The 19,602-nt window shown below is 35.3% G+C and overlaps 1 protein-coding gene and 1 long non-coding RNA gene across 3 annotated transcripts; both read left to right on the top strand.

The window, feature by feature from the left end:
* The first annotated feature begins 95 nt into the window (after positions 1–95).
* Positions 96–7,086, top strand: LOC103576177 (inositol polyphosphate 5-phosphatase E). Of its 2 annotated transcripts, none has more exons than XM_008556272.2 (5): positions 96–1,468; positions 3,590–3,902; positions 3,978–4,537; positions 4,620–5,088; positions 5,174–7,086. In XM_008556272.2, exons 1-5 carry the CDS (start codon positions 916–918, stop codon positions 5,286–5,288), a joined length of 2,010 nt encoding a protein of 669 aa, XP_008554494.1. In that variant the 5' UTR covers positions 96–915; the 3' UTR covers positions 5,289–7,086. The 2 variants fall into 2 exon arrangements, with proteins under 2 accessions (XP_008554494.1, XP_008554493.1); XM_008556271.3 differs by lacking the exon at positions 96–1,468 and adding an exon at positions 1,599–3,062.
* A 1,221-nt stretch (positions 7,087–8,307) lies between these two features.
* LOC103576176 (uncharacterized) lies at positions 8,308–15,722 on the top strand. Its single transcript, XR_549349.1, has 4 exons — positions 8,308–8,393; positions 8,471–8,558; positions 9,188–9,338; positions 15,575–15,722. It is a non-coding gene; the product is annotated as an uncharacterized LOC103576176 (long non-coding RNA).
* Positions 15,723–19,602: the final 3,880 nt, after the last annotated feature.

Genomic DNA, 19,602 nt, shown 5'->3' with positions numbered 1-19,602 from the left:
TTTTGTAAAAAATATAAGTAATAGTTGTCATATATTGTGTATATTTATTTATTTAAATTGTCATGCAGTCTGTAGTAAATTTTGACAGGTGCGCGTCGGTGGATGCGCGTCAGCTCCAGGTTGTTTTAGTGATTGGCAATGGCGGAAAGTGACATGACGTGAGTTGTGACAAGATGCGGGTGGCTATGGCTGAATTATCAATTAAAGTGACTGATATTTTTTGGTGTCAGGCCATTAAAACACCGCCTAATTATTATTTAAACAGCGGTGATTTTAATTTGTTATAAATATTCAAAAAATCGTGATGTTTTTAGTTATAAATATTAATTACTATATTACGTGTATGTCACATCTATTAAATATTATCAAGGATAGAAGTTTTGGTAAATCGATGTCATGTGTTTTTAAAATCTTTGTAAATTTAAAGTAATTCTACTGTTTATATGTATGACAAGAACTTTGATAATAATAATTATGAAAATGGAATTTAATTAATCAATTAATTGTCGTGCCTAAGAATGAACATCACTCACGACCTAAAATAAATTACCTGTCAAATAAAAACATAATCTAGTCAAACTGCAAGTCTTACTTACGACTGATTAAAGTCATGTATTTATACTTAATTAGTTAATTTATTTAAAAATAATAGACTGAAAGAATTAATTAGTCAATGTATTGTAAGTGGTAAATATATTAAAGTTTAAAAATAATTCTGCTATGGAATTGATATTTGTAGATTTAAATATTATAAAAATCAATATACAAGGTGCTAAATAATAATTATTTAAATTTTGGCACATTATTACCTGACACAAAATATAATTACAAATAATAAGGTCGTAATGTATAAAATAACAATAATTATTTAAATATATATATATAGTTGATTATTAAATAAATAAAAACGAGATTATGGAGCAAGACCCGAATGAATTATTGAAGGGAGAGTCGTCGTCGTCGCCGCGGACAAAGCAGAAGAAAAAATCTCTGTGTCAAATGTTGATGCACAAAAAAACACGGGTCGGTTGTATGGAGATGTCTTACAATAACAAAGACAAAGACGGAGAGTTGTCCACCACCGCGGGCACGGCAAATAACAAAAATAAAATGGAAAACTCGCAGCACAGCTCCCACACAAGCACAAAATTATCTCTATGCTGTGCCATGACCGAAAGAAGCCGAACTCCTCCGCAGAGCTTATCAGCAAGCAGACTCTCTCCAACGTTGAGTCGCACGTCAGTTAAGTCCGAAGTCGCATCGTTGAATGGAAACTGCAGAACGAATGCTGTCGTAGAGAGCCAAGTAAATCACCACCAGCAGTCTAATAATCATCATCATCATCATAATTACCAGGGTATTAGAACTTCATCACCGGCATTTAAAAACAAGTGTTGTCATGAGCACGTTTTTGAACCGAGTACTACTTCCGTTGCCAAGGAACATCGCCGTAGTGCTTATGCTGATGGTAATTATTGTTATTTTTACTTTTTTATCATTGATTTTTCACTCTAGACTTATTTATTATTTTAAAGGCTGGCAGAGTTTGTTATTTAGAAAAACGGGAGCTTACTCGAGTTAAATATTAGCAATAAATTATAATAGAAGAAGGCGACGTCGGGGATAACAATGTTTATATTGTTGCAACAGTTTGTTATTTGTCTATTTATTATCATTAATAATGAGTTACAAGTTATAAATTATAAATTATAACTGTAGTGGAGGTGACCTTGGTATCCCCTCTCTGTTATACGAGTACACTCTGGCGCCATATCGGTGCACTCTATTCTCTTTACGTTCTGGTCTATGTAATATAAGTGCGGTAATGTACAGATACGAAAGATTATAGAGTTGAGGTAGGGGTATATATATATAAAGTGAATGTGTGGGAGTACGTATAGTCGCAACAGCTGTAGGTATGTGTCTGTAAAATAAGCAAAGAGAGATAGGGAGTCGAGTTGGTGTGGGAAAAGTTCGATTTAACTACACAGTGCACTGGTGTGTATGTAGAAAATTGTAGATAGACATTTAGCATCGTATACTTGGGCAGTCTTGTCACGTTCGGTGTGCGTAGATGTGCCAGCTGTGCTGTTGGAACTGTCTTTGAGAATTATTTAAACCAAGTTTTAATTAAAATAGTCGTATAGTTGCAATAATAATGTCGGCACCTAACTCGCCTAAAAAACGCGGAAAAAGGAAGTCATTTTTTTGCAAATTAACGCGGGCATTTAGCAAAAAGACAAGTAAATCGGGTGATGAGTCTTCGGACAGTGATGAATACAAAGCAATGTCTAATGACAGCACACCTGGTACTAGTCCCAAGGGATCGCCGGTAAAAAAAAACTTAGCTGGACCACTGACAGGCGGTAAACAGCCGGCTGATAAGGTGAGTGCTGTTGCTGATGGCTGGCACGGAGATAAAGTTTCAAAACAATCGGAGAATTTGAATGATACAAAATCTGGTGATAACAGTAATTTCGTTGAACAAATTGCAAGCCTCAATAAAAATATTGTTGGATTATTGGATCAGGATGACACGCCCTCGAGGCCAGCCCGTAACAACCAAGGATTCAAAGCTGACGGTGAATCTGGATCTGACAGATATTTGGATTTGAAGAAAAATTTTATTGAAAATTCTCCAAGCATGGAGTTTAAAAAAACCCAAGTTGTTATGAAAAATAACGAGGTCTCTGTGGGAAATAAAATACCAGAGAGTAAGGGCACTGATGTGGTTTCCCAAGAAGAAATTAAAAATATTATTGACGCATCCAAGCAAGAGAATGTCAATGTGACTAAAAGTTTATTGATTAAAGAAAGACCTAAAGAACATTGCAATTCTGATAGTGATGAATCTGACAGCTCTCATTACCCGAGCGACGAGGAAGGATCTGACAGCGAACCAGAAAAAATAAATATCAAAGATTTGTACTTCACTACGGGAAAATATATAACGTACTTTTTTCTGGAGATGGAGCGGAAGTGGTACAATCCAAAGGAAGAAACATATGCCTACATACATTACAATTGTCCTAACAGAAATTCAGTGAAACATCACCACAGAGGTATTAGTTAGAATTTGTAAACGGAAAATTATTTTTGACGCATGATCAATTCTCTCGGGTGAATTATTATGCCAAGACAAATGAATGTTGGTTTCCGTCAGCTCATTTATTCACTGGCATTTATAATTGTTTAGATAATAAGAGAAAAAAAAATGTAATGTACATACGTAACACTCTATTTATATTTTCAATAATATGTGCAGCTTTTAAACTTAAAATGTACGTCTTGTAGTTTGTTGTAAGTGATTTTATGATTGCATCAATAACTTCAATGCTCGTCTATGATATAATCAGGTCAATTTATCTCTATTAGTGAAGGTGGCGCATGTAATTGGGTCAGAAAAAATTTTCTATTTGAACTATTACGAAATTTAATAATGTTCATAGTTGCGTAAGAGATTAACATTGAAGCTAATTAAATGATACAATGAACAATGAAACGCTTATTTATTTCTGCTGATGATGTACTGCAAGTGCATAAAAAATTTAAATAATTTAATTGTTTGTTTGTTTGTTTTTTTTTTCAGGTGATCAATCATCATCTGACTCGGCCTCGCCGTCGATTTCCACGCAGATGAAACACAAGCTGCTGCACAGAAGATCAGCAGACAACCTGATGATCAATGCCTTGGCAAATTCTGCTCAACATTCTAGTCCAGACTCTATAAAAAGTGTTCCTATACATCTCAAGCCGCGTTCGACGTCTCACGATGCCCTGCCTAGAAAGCAAGAACGTCAAGGTATACAAACAGATGGTGCGTCGATGGATAATTTGGCTAAACAATCTCTGCTGGCTGCACAAGTTCTTAATTTGATGCCAACCCAAAAGGCGAGAGAGCGGTACGACGGTTTGAAGTGTTTGTTGATCTATTTTAAATTGATGAGATGATTTATTAGTTTATTTATAAATGACAGGAACTATTTGCATGGGCGCGTTGCTGCCAATTCGCTGCTGGGTCCAGCTGAGCTTGAGAAGGTGCTGCCTAATCGTGAGATTAAAATTTTCATTGGGACGTGGAATATGAATGGTCGGGCGCCACCGAAGCAGCTGAATGACCTCATGCTGCCATCGGAGATCCAGACGATTCCAGACATTCTGGCTATTGGAACCCAGGAGTCTTATTCAGAGCGCAGTGAATGGGAAGCTGCGCTCCAAGAAACTCTGGGACCATCTCACGTCCTGCTAACCAGCGCGAGTCTTGGCACACTTCATCTGGCCTTATTTATTAGACGTGACCTAATTTGGTTTTGTTCCGTGCCAGAAGAAGACAGTTTTTCCACCCGACCTGGCACCGCATTTCGGACCAAAGGAGCTGTTGCACTAGCTGTCATGCTATTTGGTACGAGCTTTCTTTTCGTAACTGCGCATCTCACAGCTCATCAGGACAAAGTTAAAGAGCGTGTCAGCGACATCAAGCGAATCGTAAGAAACCTAGATTTGCCCAAAGACTTGCCTACAAAACATAAAAATAAAGGTACAGTAAAAATACCAAATTACTGTCTATTCACATTTATTACAAGCAATTTAACTGATTAATTTTTATTTATTTGTTCCAGATGTGACACAGAACTTTGACTGTGTCTTCTGGTGTGGAGATTTAAATTTCCGTTTGGCGCAGCCGCGGGAGGAAGTTATCCAATGGGTGACTAACACATGTTTCCCGCATCCTTCGGCAGTATCTCTATCGAAAGATCAACTTCACAATGTTCTAAATGATGGGTCAGTTCTTCGTGGGTTTGAAGAGGCGCCGATAACTTTTCCCCCGACCTACAAGTACGATCCGGGAACACAAACATTCGATTCGAGTAGCAAACAGCGGGCGCCTGCGTACACCGATCGGATTCTCTATAAAGGAAAGGGTCATACACGTGGATACATTAGACGAGTTAGCCAGGACAATACACATTCAAATAAGGATGGAAATATTGAGTGTCTTGTTTACGATTCCGTGCCTAGTATTTGTACATCTGATCACAAACCGGTTTGGGGTGTATTCAAAACAACCGTACGACCGGGAATTGATACGTAAGACATTCTTACATATTTTAATATTATATCAATTTATCACAGGAAATTACCATATAAAAAATTTATTTATTGTCATTTTCAGGATTCCTTTGGCTGCTGGTTTATTCAATCGGGAAATTTATCTCGAAGGAATAAAGCGTCGGGTTGCCGCAATGGACGAGGACTCTGGCACTTCGACAGTCTGTTCGCTGCAATAGAAAAAATATATTATTTATTTATTTATTTATTTTAATTAACTCAGGATTAATTAAGTTGATTAATTTAATTAATTTAATGCTTGCAATATGGAAAATCTCACGATTAAAATAGAAAATATTTTTTTGATACTTAGTTGGTTAGGGATCCGCTGACATTCAAATCTAGTCTATATATTAAGTATTTTTATTAGTATTCTGCATATTCCTTTATAAATATATTTAATGTTAACGGGAATTGAACTTTCATTTTTAAAAGTTCACGTTCTAAATTTTTTTTTCTCTTCGTGGAAAGTTTTGTACATATTATGTTTAAATTTATTAATTACTATCGATCAAATATTGTAATGCACATTTTATTGACACAAATTAGGAGTTGATTTAAAAATAATAACAATAAATGAAACGGGACAATAATACCGAAAAAAGGGCGGCAAGCTTCGTATTATTTAAATAAATTATAAAAACTTAACAATCACGGACTATAAGTAAAATAAATAACGTCCAAGAATATTTAACAGTTTAAGTCTTTTGTAAATTTTTATTAATTATTTTACTTCGGGACCAGATTTATGAGACCTAATTGTAATCTGGCTGTAAAAATTATCATTATCAATTAAACAATTGTTATCAATTATTACGCACTTTAAACAAATAAGACGAAGGGGTTTCATTTATAAATATCAGTGCCATTATTCCTGGTACTGCAACTAATTACTTATCCGAGCTACTAAATACTCTATTGATAAATTATTAGATTAATTATTAAATAACGCTAATTAATGCCGGGTTAAATTGACCTCAGTACATAGACATACTTTTGCCAACCTGTTGTACAGGAAATATAATATTTAAAAGTTATATTTTTAACAAATAAAATCAATAGCTATTTGATAAATTATCTCAATTGCGTTGTTAATTAAATATTAATAGATCAAGCTAATTATTAGATCTGTCGTTAGAATTTGAAAGCAGGAAGAACGGATATTTATTACATAGATCCTCCAGAAAATCAGGACGTCCGGAAATCTGGAGAACCAGGATCTGCATGATCGGGATCTATGTAATAGAAATCTGCCTAGCAAGAGGAGTAGTTTTGAGACTCTATTACAATTTGAGTCTGCCTTAATATGCCTTATTCACAATTGTTATATATGTGAATTAAATTTCATTCTCGACTGTTGATGCTCCTTAGAAAATTTAATTACAATCTATTTTAAAATCTCACTATAAATATATCTTATCATGATTATGATTATGATGATTCAAGTTATCTTTGTTTGTAATCGGATTTATTTAAATAAAATAAATATAAAGCAAAGCCAAAATACAAGACTCGAAAATAAATAAAGTACAGGTACGTGTTTTGAGGGCACGTGCGCTTTAAAGACTGGATTAAATTTTTCAAACACTCCTCTACGCTGTGATAAATAAATGATTTATTGTCATCTACGTTGGGTGGTCAGTGTCAAGTACTTTTGGGTAAATAGAATATAAGGAGCAGCATTGGACAAACTTTGAAACGCTTGAGCTTTAAATTATGTTATGTATTAATTTAAATATAATTATTATTATTATGATTATATTAATTATTTTACGACGTACAGAGAGCACAAGTTGTTGCGAATATAGATAGTACTTAGATTGTTTATGATCAAACGATTATTTCGAAGCAGAAAAGTGTAAGATTTATGATTATACGATTTTAATTATATTAATTGTATAGTCGAGAATTCCAGTGTAATAGAGTATTTGTAATGACAAAGAAGAAATATTTATAATAAAATAGTCCAAATGGTTATTGTGGAATTTTTAATTTCCATTAATTGTCCCTTCGCTCCTGTAGAAAATAACTGCCAACAATACCAACATTTGTTGTTCTCCATAATAAAAAATTTTCTTTGAGTTTTTTATAAAATTTGACATCTAAAAAGCCTAAAAAATAATATGAGATGATAATCAGTTGGTAAAATGAAAAAAAAGTACCAAGTGCTCTAGCTCCATCTTTCACTATATGACAAAGCTTGGCTAGAGCTAGATCATTTCCAAATGCAACAAACAAATTTTCATGAAAATATTAATTCCAATTTTTAAATTTCGCGCCAAAGTGGCGCTACTGCGCGTTGCTGTATTTAATGTTTAAATTTTTGCTAAAGTGGGGGGCAATCGAATGATTGCAAAATCGATTGCTTTGTAGCAACTTACGGTTCGATAGCGACAGTCAGTATCATCGACAATGGCAGTAGTAGTTCAGATCTTTCTTTACGTTTGAATTAAAACACAGTATTACAGTTAAGTTGTGCAAAATTGTGCAGTGATTGTAAAATTTATCTTTTATTAATTTAAATTGTGCAAAGTGTTCAGTGCTAGTGTAAAGTGTTAAGTTTCCCGTTCGAGTTTAAAGTATTGCAAACTGCTGATGCTGATGACTTCCAAGTTCCTAAACAAATACATCTGGCATCGTCTTGTGGGAAAATAGCAGTTAAGTGACGTTTTTTAGCTGCAGTACACTTGGAGCAATTTGAATCAAATCTCCAAGTGTATTAGGACACCCTTCTGCATATTATTTCCCCGCCAAGGTTTGTTCAAACACTCCCGTGTTTTTTTTTTTTTTAATATTTCAAATATTTTTCTGTCATATTCTGCCGCCATTTTATTTTAACGTACGAATTTTTAATTCGTCTCTAATTTTTAATAATTTATTTTTCAAATATTTAAATTTACCGCGCAAGTAATAATAATAATTAATTAACTAATTAATTTAAGTGTATTCTAGCTGTCGCTTGGCTAGAGCTAGAGCAAAATTTTCGAATGCACCCAGGGTAAATTGTTTCTAAATATTTTTTCGCTGAGTTGTTTCCATCTGTCGGCAAATTACTTTGATCTCTCGGCGTTCGTTGTCATTTTTCTGTCGTTCGTTTTTTCGCGCCAACCGGACACTTCCAATCAGCATCAATTGTCAACAAGATGGCAGCACAAGTATCACACCGGCTTTTGTTTTTCTAAACCTATCTTTCACCTCGCAATTTTTAAACACTCTCTCAATTACGTTGCCCAATTCATTTTTTCATCAAACCTAAACAATTAAAATATAATTAATTATACTCAGTAAGTATTTCCACTTATTAATTACAAAGTCATCTCTCGTATTTCGTAATTAATAAATAATAATATTTTTTGTTTAGTTTTTTTCGAATAAAAAATTTCCAATCATAAACATCAAATGACAACAGACCTCTCGGACTTAATTTCGTCATCTGGCTCAGCAAACTGGTAAGTCCTTTCATACCACTAAGATTTCTTATTAAAAAAATGTTGTTTTTGAGCCACCGTCTCATTAGCATACGACTCGCGAAACTCATAATCCCAAGTATGACTCAGGTTTTTTTCCTCATTTGAATTTTATCTTCAGCTGGATTTAAATTTTTTTAGTATTTCTAAATTTCTTCTCAACCAAAACAACTTCTCCACATATGATATTTTGTTATTATTATTCAGCCATGTCGTAGGCGCTTTGACATCGTCTACGTCTAGTACTTTTTATTCAAATCTCGTGCTAAAATAATTTAAGCCAAATTCAAGGTCAGCGTATTCATATGTACATTAAATATCATTTTTATATTTCTATCTCTTTAAAAAAACTCGTTAAGTAATACACCCACGTTACATATATACATATATTGCATGGGCAATTACTCAAGTTTTAACGTCTCTCTCCAGCGAGACCCAAGACGATTAATAAACCTTTGACTTAACTGATATGACCTCAATGGCATTAACCCCGTCTAACTTAATTACCCGGACACATGAGTCTCCAATAAATATAAATCTCTAATAGATATATGTAATAATATACACACATATATTTACATAGTGTTTATTTATTTATTTATTTATTTTAGACCCCAAGCAGCCGGCAGTAAATCTGTAGTCAAGATTAATTCGCTGATTCCGCTGGAAACTAAAAGTGAAAATGAATCTCGTCAGGGAGACGAGTTAATTAGTCAATAATCTTGTTTCATCTCATCTGCCTGGTATACTTAAGTATTTATGGTAAAGTACTGATGCATTTATCTCTTTGTTTCCATGATACGTTGCGTTAGCCAACGATCTGACTCTCAGGATAGATTCCCTTCGACTCTTATCCCAATTAGTCTCCCCGCGGGGTCACGAGGTCGTGACTCGTTCGGGTCACGGCCAAATTCCCTCGTAAACTCTGAGATCTTTTGCCGCAAATTAACCAAACCCTTTTTTTATCATCTCAAATTCAATTTATTTAACATTAAAATATATGTATAGATTTATCTATATATATTTATACACATATATGTATTTATTATCATTTATCGTTAGTTTTTATATTAAAATATTTTACAGCGCATTTCCTTATACTGTCAGCAGTGACTAGATAGCGGGCGCGTGCTCTAGTGTAGGCGACTTTGATCTCTCGCGGGCATTAATGACTATCTAGTAGTTAATTAAACACGCGCCTTCTAAAGTTAAATAACGTATGGGCAATGTATGCAAATCGATGGCAAAAGACGCTGGATATATCTGAGGCGCTGAGATTTAATCTCCTATATATAAATCCTTTCCCTATATCTATATATATATACATATATATTTTACATATATGCACTCTACTCTGGTCATGATGCAACAGAAGCGGCAATCAAGAGAATAAAGAATCAGTTGAATAAATAATGGGAGAATATAAAAATTTTAATGATAATCGCCAAGTTAAATTATTGATCGCATACTTTATTTATGTATATATATATATATATATATATATATATATATATATATATAGATATAGATTGTTTTTGTATGATCGTGTAATATTTGTGAAAAATAATTCGTGACTCGCCTCGGGGACATTCGTAATAATAATTTCATGAAATGAAAGGCCGCATTGCTAACTCAGGCTCTTTTGCGAGGCATTTGTCTCGACGGCTAATTTATCTTGACTCGTGACCCGGGCGGGTGTGTACTTGTATTACCTACTTGGCTATAGAAACTGATGCAGAGAATGAAAATTCCAGTAGAGTTTAGTTGGTTTGAGATAAAGCCAAGTATTTTGATAATTTAGTTAATTCGTCCGCAAGACATAACAATGGGTTTTAAAGCATATTGTCTATAAATAATTGTTATCTATAGGTAATATACTTAAACTTATGTATTCTATCTTAGAGTATGTACATATAAAGTTAAGAGCTGGGTTAAAATAATGCTGGCGTAATGCCGGCGTGTGTCCATTCGCCAGCTACTAGCTACTCGTTGATATATAATGCATGTTTATACAGCATGTACATGGGTTGCGGGTCAGAGAAAGCTAAGATTTAATCGGCGAACGCGTCAACTATGACCTCAAGTACTCACTAGCTCAGTTTTTACCAGCCGCTGCGTGCTTTCGAAAAAAATGATAAAAATTAAATACCGGATTTACTATTTTCTACAGATGGATACACAACTTGTGGATTTTTTTGCTCTTCAACACTCGGATTTATTATTCTCTCCCGTGCATCAGCCCCTCGCTGCTCTCTCACGACTCTTCCCACGATTGCGGATTAAAAAAAGTTTTGGGTTTCGATCACGCGAGCTAGCGCGTGGCGTGATTCAGAGGGACGTGGAGGCGTTTAAACATTGCACGAGACTCTGGATCCCAAACCACCTTGGACTCAACTCTCTACGAGCGTTATTAGTTTCCAAGACTCCAAGATACGTCTGGAGGTTACGTCTTGAGTCTTGAGGTTTCCCAACCGAGGGCCAGCTCGATCAAGGAATTACCATTCAATTGGTACCGGTATATCCTATCGATTATTATCCTCATCCAGCGCACATTCAGTCGCTACAGAGATCCCAGATCTCAGATCCCAGATCACTGATGGGCTTTTTGCTCATTCCATCCAACCTACATCACATTAAATCATCGTTCATATCCATATCCAGTTTGATTGAATTAATACAAACATTTATAACAGTAATACAACAACAACAACAACAACAACAACAACAACAACAACAACAACAACAACAACAACAACAACAATAATGATAATAATATATGAGATTAAACAATTTGAAATACTGTAATGCAATAGTATAAAAATGTGTTTTTATAGCAGGGATCATTGTAAAACATTTATAGTTGATGATTTAAACTGGAGAAGTATCACCCACGCAATCTTAAACCTCGAGACTCTGCGTCCATGAGTGTATGAGCATTGTCAGTGTTTTCTAAGCATGTATACTCACTAGACCGGTACAATAAGACGACTATTGACCGTTTATGTAGGCCCGTAGTCACGTGGAAATAAGGACGTTCACCGAATGAGACAATACAGGGTGTGGTCTACTCGCAGCAAATAATCTCAATAAAAATAATCATTTTATAAATGCTAATGCTGAAAAACAGTCAGCTCTTTTTATAACTGCTATACAAGTACATTTTAAAGTCATTTCTGCACATATATATCAATCGCTAAATATCTACTTCTTTTTAATTTTTTTTATAATTAATGTCCATGTTAAATATCCAAGGACACTACACTTCCGGCTACAATGTTTATTACGTATGTATGTATATATGTATGTATGTATATATGTGTGTTTGTGAGTATGAGTAACCAGAGATGCAGTGTAAGCCTAGAAAGGACAAGAGCAAGGTCGCTAAGACTGTACCAAGTGCGTGCGTATAGACTCGCCGACAGCTGCAGACTTACACGACGATCACATCTCGGTGCTGCAGTGCATACCGAGATGATCTTTCCAAGAACTTTACTAGCTAAACGGCACAGCGACGACGAGCACGACCACGACGGTTGACGAAAGTCCAGACTTGTGTCGAGACGAGACCTTAAACTTGAAGGAATTAATGACACAAGTACTCGGAATTAGCTTAATCATTCTCTGGATTTTCTTCTCTTTATTATTCAAATTAGAAAAAAAAAAAAATACTAAGTAGATAATTTTGACATTTACTGTATTGTGTTACTTGCTGGTGAACTTCCGGATGGGTAATTTCAGTCGGAAAAAAAAAACTTATCGACACGCGATCACCCAGAGATTTCACGAAAGACGATCCTTTGGCGTTCGAGTCTTGGTTGATCATCTTGCTCGTGCTCTTGGTACTAGTGTTGGTGATGGTATGGTATTGGCTGTCTATAAGTTGATCTAGAACTTTCTCTTACTCGGTCATCCTCGTCGACTTGTAGATCTCTCCTATCCTGTCGCGGTTGCAATCGATGCATTGAGGTGTCACATTTTTCCCATCTCAATTATTTTTTATCAATACTTCATTTTATTTTGATATCATTTACGGTACACTCGGTGTATGCATATTGCTTTTATTATTTATTTATTTATTGACAGTGGTTATAAGACAAGTAGAAGTGGATAAGATGAGGCATACGTCGCGAAGCATGTGTACGGGCCATCGATGATTATTGCAGCACGCCATGTTGGCTTCTTTCTCGTGTCTAACCACGCAACAAGACGTTCTTTATATTTATATATCTATACAATAATATATATATATATACCAGTTATACACAGTGTGTATGTCGCGTCTCCTTGACTTCGCACTTTGGTTTGCGCGTATCGTATCGCGTACTACTCGTTCCGCGTGACTCGTTCGACGTTTAATAAAAAACAGTAAATATAAAATTGCTCGCAAGGATTTGCCGAACAAGGCATTTATGTCTTCACAGTTAGTCCTTGAGCTGTAGGAAAAAAGAAAAAAAATTTTAAAAAATGATAAGCAAAAAATATATATTGAATTAATTAAAATTATATAGAAGCGAAAAATTACAGTACATATATTTTTTAGTAATTTGAGAGTGTTTACGAAACGTAATACAGCCTCTTTTACAAACATTATATTAAGTTTAGTCTTGTTACATATTGGAGATTTGAGCTGAGATTTGTACGCACGTGCGTTGTTGATTGCCCAGAAGTAAACCGACGAAGACGAAATATTAAAAGTATGAGTAGAGGGCGAGTAACCGGGTTTGCTTATATACCAAGAGCGTTATAAGTAGAGTATATAATATATAAAATATATGTGATGTGTGTGTATACAAGTGGCTCAAGCTTCGACGTATAAAGTAACGCGACAGCTGGGAGGCCACCAGGACGCGTGCGTATCTTACATCCCAGTGATCTTATTTCCGCATCATTTTAAATTATTTATTATCTATCAGAATATATTTTTTACAATTATATGTGCGTGACGTGAATGCGTCTTAATGACGATAATGTTGTTTTTTAAAAACGTATCAACGAGTAGAAATGTACAGAGACGTGTCCTCGTGCTCGTGTCCTCGTCAATCGAGTGATAATCTTCATATCCTCCCTCGCGATCCTCGGACCTACCGCATACGTTCCGAGCTGTCGCAGTTCATCCAGACGAGCGTAATAAAATCCACGCTCGGGAGCGTGCATCGAGTTGCATTAGCCGAGCCATCGTACCCAATAACATCTTTTGAGCATTTTTCAATACGTCCTTCCACTTCTATACGCAAACAAGAGTACGCTCTTTCGTTTTTTAATCATTTTTGTTCTGTGACTAATTTTTTTTATAAATTACCGTCACCTGAGCTAAAGAATTACGCGAGGGATTAGCGAATTAACATAATCTTGCGGAACGAGGCATTGTCTCGAGATTCTTTTGAAGAGAGAATGCGTAGGCTTGTTGTTGTTGTTGTTGTGTTCGACCTAATACGGTAGGTAACGGTAGCTGTTATCCTGAAATATGTCTTCGGGAGTAAAGGCCACAAAATAAGATCGACTATTGTATTCCGCTAGAGTTTTGATTTTTAACCTCACGAATGAAATAAGAAAAAAAAATTTATACATAAATATATCTGATGAGTTTTTAATAGTAGGATAGTGATGTAAGGCTGATAAATTGACCAATAGTCTCTTTTTGAATTTAATCGATTCCCCGCGCTAATTTAATTTTTGAATTTAATCGATTCCCGCGCTAACTTAATTTTGTCCAGATAATTATTTTATAAAAAAATTAATCAAATAATTTTTGACGTCAATTGACAATCAATTGTCAGTAAATTTTTCATGATCTGACAAAACAAAAAAATGACAGTAATTTCGCATCACTTAGCCGGAATAATCAATAATTTAAATAAATATAAATGATATTTATTTGATAATAAATTAAGCGGGCATTAAATAAGAGCCAGACTTATAGATATGAATTTATAGTTTTATGTGTTTAATAAATATCATAATAACAAGTTGTTGTTAAATTCTCTGGCATCGTCATTAAATTTTCTAGCTATTTAACTGACACTTTTATAACGGTGACAAGTGACATCAGTCCGTTATCAATCGTGTAAAGTCGTTTAATCATCTGCAAATATTACCAAGAGAAAAAAAATAAAATACGCTCAATAAATCACGATTGCAGTTAATCATTGTGTCAAAAAATATTTATTTAAACAATAGAGTATAATGATGCTGGCGAGGTAGATTGAAAAGTATGATAAAAAATTTTTTTTTGGTTCCCGAAAAATGAAAAAAAACCTGTCACTCCACGAAAGTAACTTTCTAAAAAAGTATTCCTAAAATCAGGTTAAAATCTCGTTGGCTTTCTCAACAACCAAAATTCCGTAATGAATAGACCAATTAAATAAAATTTATTTACCTTATAATTTATAAAATAAAAAGTGAATTGAAATTTAAAAAAACAAAATTTATTAAGAATAAATGTATAAAAGATAAGTAGAGGCGAGAATGAGATTGTTAAGTGAAATAAATTACACAAGATGTTTTATTTTTCAATTTAGCTTCTTAAATAAATAATTATATATAGATACATTGAGATGGTTATTACAGTAGCCCGCGGAGGATTAACTGGAGTCTATTAATCAGTCGTGTAGGTCTCTAGATAGGGTATTAGTTTCTGTCTACAAGTGTAACAAACGCGTAGGCGCGTAATATTTCGGTGGCACGCCGGTACTAAAAACTCGGTGGAAATGGCTGCTGCTGATGATGAAAACTTGGGAATCGTCATCGTAATGGCGCCATATGTCTCCATAATGTCTCGCCAGAACAACCAATCAAGCCACTAAGCTTTTCTCCTAAAAGTTATTCATTTATAATATTAATTTATTCTAAAATAGTTAACTCTAATCTTAATTAATGCCCATCGCTATATAAATGCTAGCTAATCCTAAATAAGTAACATTGAGGACAGGGAAAGCTTAAGTAGTAATATGTAATTGGAATAAGAAATTCATGTGAAATTTTTTTTGTTTTGTTCGTAGCCAAGACCGGGACACGATGGCCCCCTAAGTCGATATTTAATTTCCGTTCCTTTTGCACACTGGGTACAACACGTTGGAGCTCCTTCAAAAAATTTTTTTAAAATTTTTTAGGCGTCGGTTGTGCCCCGGGTATCTTGCAACGCTTTGAAATTCGGTAAATATGATAAAAAATAATTTTATTTTTGGAAAATTTTTGAGGGGGTCTATCTCTCCTACATATATTACATATATATAGTTATGTATTTTATTTATATTGGTACTTGTTATGCACACGCGTTCATTATAACTTGATATTTAAATAATGTATTAATATGTATACAGACACAGAGGTAATGTGTGTATATAGTTTTCGAGAGAGCTCTTGAGAGTGAATAGTCGGTCGGATGAGTAGCAACGAGGCGTCGCGACAGATTTAACGTATCTGCCGAACTAATTGGTCGAGTGCGCCGATGAAGAGGCGTTCGCGACCGAGTTAGGGCCTCTTAGTTTAAATCTCTACTGTTATAACACACAGCCTGTCTAAGTGTAACTGCGGTATCTTTGTGGTGGAGCCTCACGGGGATGATAGAATTCGACGCGGATTCCACTGGCGGACGAAAATAGAGAGCAACCAAGCACATTGAGAATGCCAGAGATGTATGAGCTTGTGCTGGTTCCGGCGGCTTCTCAAATAAAAACTACGCCGATGACTTTACAGGAAATAGACAAACTCGAGGACTAATGAAAAAGGGCCCAAAGTCTGACCGATCTTCGCGGAGAGGGAACGCGCGAAAATGGCTGACACTCAATTTTTCCAGGACATTTAACTTTTTTGCAAGTGTCTGAAATTTTGTGTTTTTGAATGGACGTAAATTTATTGACAGTTGACAAGATTATGATGAGCTACAAGATGCGCAGATGAGTAATCAATAGCTCCGTTTAAATACGAGATGGTACTTCGACTGCGGGCATTAAATCTCGAAGCGACAATTTATGGTTCCACGTTGTCGCGCCGTTTCTATTTATAATTGCTCCACGTCGCATTGCGCTCTCGGTTATAAGCCAGCTAGAGTTTTGTGTAGTACTCGTATGTTTTAGTTCAAGTACTTTACGACATATATTAGTATATATAAGACATATAATATCTATCTATACATATATGAGTTTCTATACCTCATGGAGTGAGTAAATTTTAATGCCGTGCATAAACAATCGTTAATCTTTAAATATGCGAGATTATATTTTTAAAATTTTTAATTCTATTTACTATTTATTAGCAACGATAACTGTGTGCCGGTTGTACACCACACATGTACATATATTTATATATTTATGTATACAGTGTGCTGTACGTGTCCTTTCACTTCAGGATCGTCGATCGCATGTCAGTCATGGTCAGTCTGAACCCCTGACAGTATTTATGTTCTTTACGAGCGCTTTGAAAGACTCGAGAAAATCAATTAGAGTCAACTACATGCTCTTTTGTGTGCGATTGTTGTATTTAAAGGATTTCGTTCGGGATTTTTTTCTCCGCTTTATTCTTAAATTTAAAAATCCCAAGCATTTATTATTAATTTAAAAATTATTCTTCACGATAAAATAAGAACAATAATTGTTCGGCAATAAGATAATTTGTGTGTAAATTATTAAGTCACCTCTTGGCATTTAAACTTGCTCTGGTGATTAAAAATTTAATAGACGAGAGAAATATAATTATAAACGTATGCATGCACGCGTTTTGGTATTTACTCGACAAACTATACTTGTTATAAGTTTCTGACTTGCATTTTTATAAGTTACTACTCGTTTGTTGCATATTCTGGTGTGTGCCACTCCCTGTGTACGGGCACTTTACTATCTCAAGTCGTGACTCGAGTAATGCCGCCCGATTACGTATCAATTTCACTGAGTTGATGCACACACTGGATCCTAATATAGTGAGCAACTTGTGTATTCATAAATTATATATACATATACATATATATATATAAGCAACAAATTCTTGATAGTGTTACAACTCTCTTCCTATTGAATTGGACCCATCAATTTAAATAATTGGACTGGTTACAAGCAACAACCATCAGCGGACATCGACTCAACACACAATGCAGTCGATTTTGATGTTATTCTAATCTGGCTATTCAAATTTAACGGATCAATTCCCATCGATGCTTATTTATATGCACAGGATGTTGCGTAAAAGTATATTGTGGATAAACAATTTAATTTAATGTACCTTGACATTTGGGATTCCAGGGTGAAAGTAAAATTAGCTTTCGTTTAATAACTATCGCCGCACATACATTAGATGTCCGTGTTGTACATGCATGTTTTTTTAAATTTCACGCAATTTAAAACTCATCGAAATTTTATTTTATTCAAATAAAATTTAATTAAAAACCTCCGCGGACTCTGAATTACAAACTCGGTTATTTATTCGACGGAGTGTTAATTAAATTTTGATATACGTTATTTATTTTTACGACCCGATGATAATATTTCGCAAATCTCGATATCAATCACGTTAGCTTAAGCTACCGGGTTACAAATGTATGTATATATGTATATGTAGGAACTAGTTTTGCTATCCGTTGGATCTTTCGGGACTCCGTCCTTCGAGAGGTCTGGCTAACGGTAAAGCATTGTGGCTGCTCGCGCGTGCCCGATCCGTCGATTACAATTCTCTAAGCCTCTCTCTCTCTCCTTCTGACTCTGAATCGTTGGATACTCGGGTGAGGAAAGAGCGTAGTGTAAGGAAGTCGCGAGAAGGCAACAAGTAATGTTGTATCGATTGAATGCCATACAATGCCTGTATGCTTGTACATTTATATCTTGAATCGTGGGTGGAATCGGGAGACTCGTGCGTGCCCGTTCGAAATCCCATGTGTCCAGTTTGTGTGTGTGTGTGTGAGTGTGTTCCGGTAAAATGTTAAGGGCGGAGAGGGGGCGGATCTAACGGCATTGAATCATCGGATCTGGATTATCAACGGCCTACTATCAATTGCCACACGCGAAAAACGATTAACTTTGTCGCTCTGATTGCGCTGGCAACCGTATTTACGGCTGTGGCTGCAGCTACGGATTTTCAAAATTAAAAGTTTCGATTCTTTTTTTTTATTTCTATACAACTACTTATTTCCACTGGGTGTAATGTACTTTACGACGAGTGATGGAGCATTTAGTTTGATTTTCTCTATCTCGACGTATCGTCGGTATGAAGACTAATGGGAGGATCCAGCCCTGCCGATGGAATGCCCATCTCGTCAGCAGCACCACTCGTTCCTTCTTATATATATATATAATCCCCACAGCCGCACATTACTAAGGAATAAGGATAGCTTGCTCAGATGCTGTGCCGTGCAGCTGTGTCCGATATGGATGATCAAGACTTGGACGCCTCCATAACACGTAAAGTTGTTTCCACCGATGATTGGACCAGGTGCGAGGTTTTTCCTTTATATAAGCCTCCATACTTCATATACCCATCCTGTATATTTCATCTATACATATATATATATGTATATATAGGTTTCATGATCGGTAACTCATCATTACAAGTCTGAGAAACGATTTATAATGATCAGAAACCGTGGATTCGTCCTCTACTCGTATATAGGCACACACCGTCCGTACGTACGTCTACTCTCCAGTTTCAGTGTATATCTCAACACTAAAGAAGACAAGAATGTACGACACGCGTTAGTGTTGCAGGATCGTATAAATCTGATCTCTAAGGCTGCGCGTTAGTTCCGATGTCAACATCCCTCCTGATGCTGATGCTTTATCGTTTGCTGTGCATCAGACACTCTCTTTATATAATATCACACATCCCCAATAAATAAAACACATGTCGACCGAATATTAGGATTTATTTAGACAGGACTAACTATCAAGCAGGAAGTACCCAACGCGTGCAGAGCGTAAATTTTTAAATTAATATATTTTATAAAACTTTTTCGCAATATTCTTTACGACATTTAAACTACAGTTTCTCTTATTTCGTATGATTCAGTCCGTACCGCTGGCGATGGCGGAACACTCGTAAACAA

The sequence above is a fragment of the Microplitis demolitor genome, chromosome 3, assembly GCF_026212275.2.
Source record: "Microplitis demolitor isolate Queensland-Clemson2020A chromosome 3, iyMicDemo2.1a, whole genome shotgun sequence".
In the NCBI taxonomy this organism is placed as follows: Eukaryota; Metazoa; Arthropoda; class Insecta; order Hymenoptera; family Braconidae; genus Microplitis; species Microplitis demolitor.
Note: the sequence above shows the minus strand (reverse complement) of the source record. Positions and strands in the feature narration are given on the sequence as shown.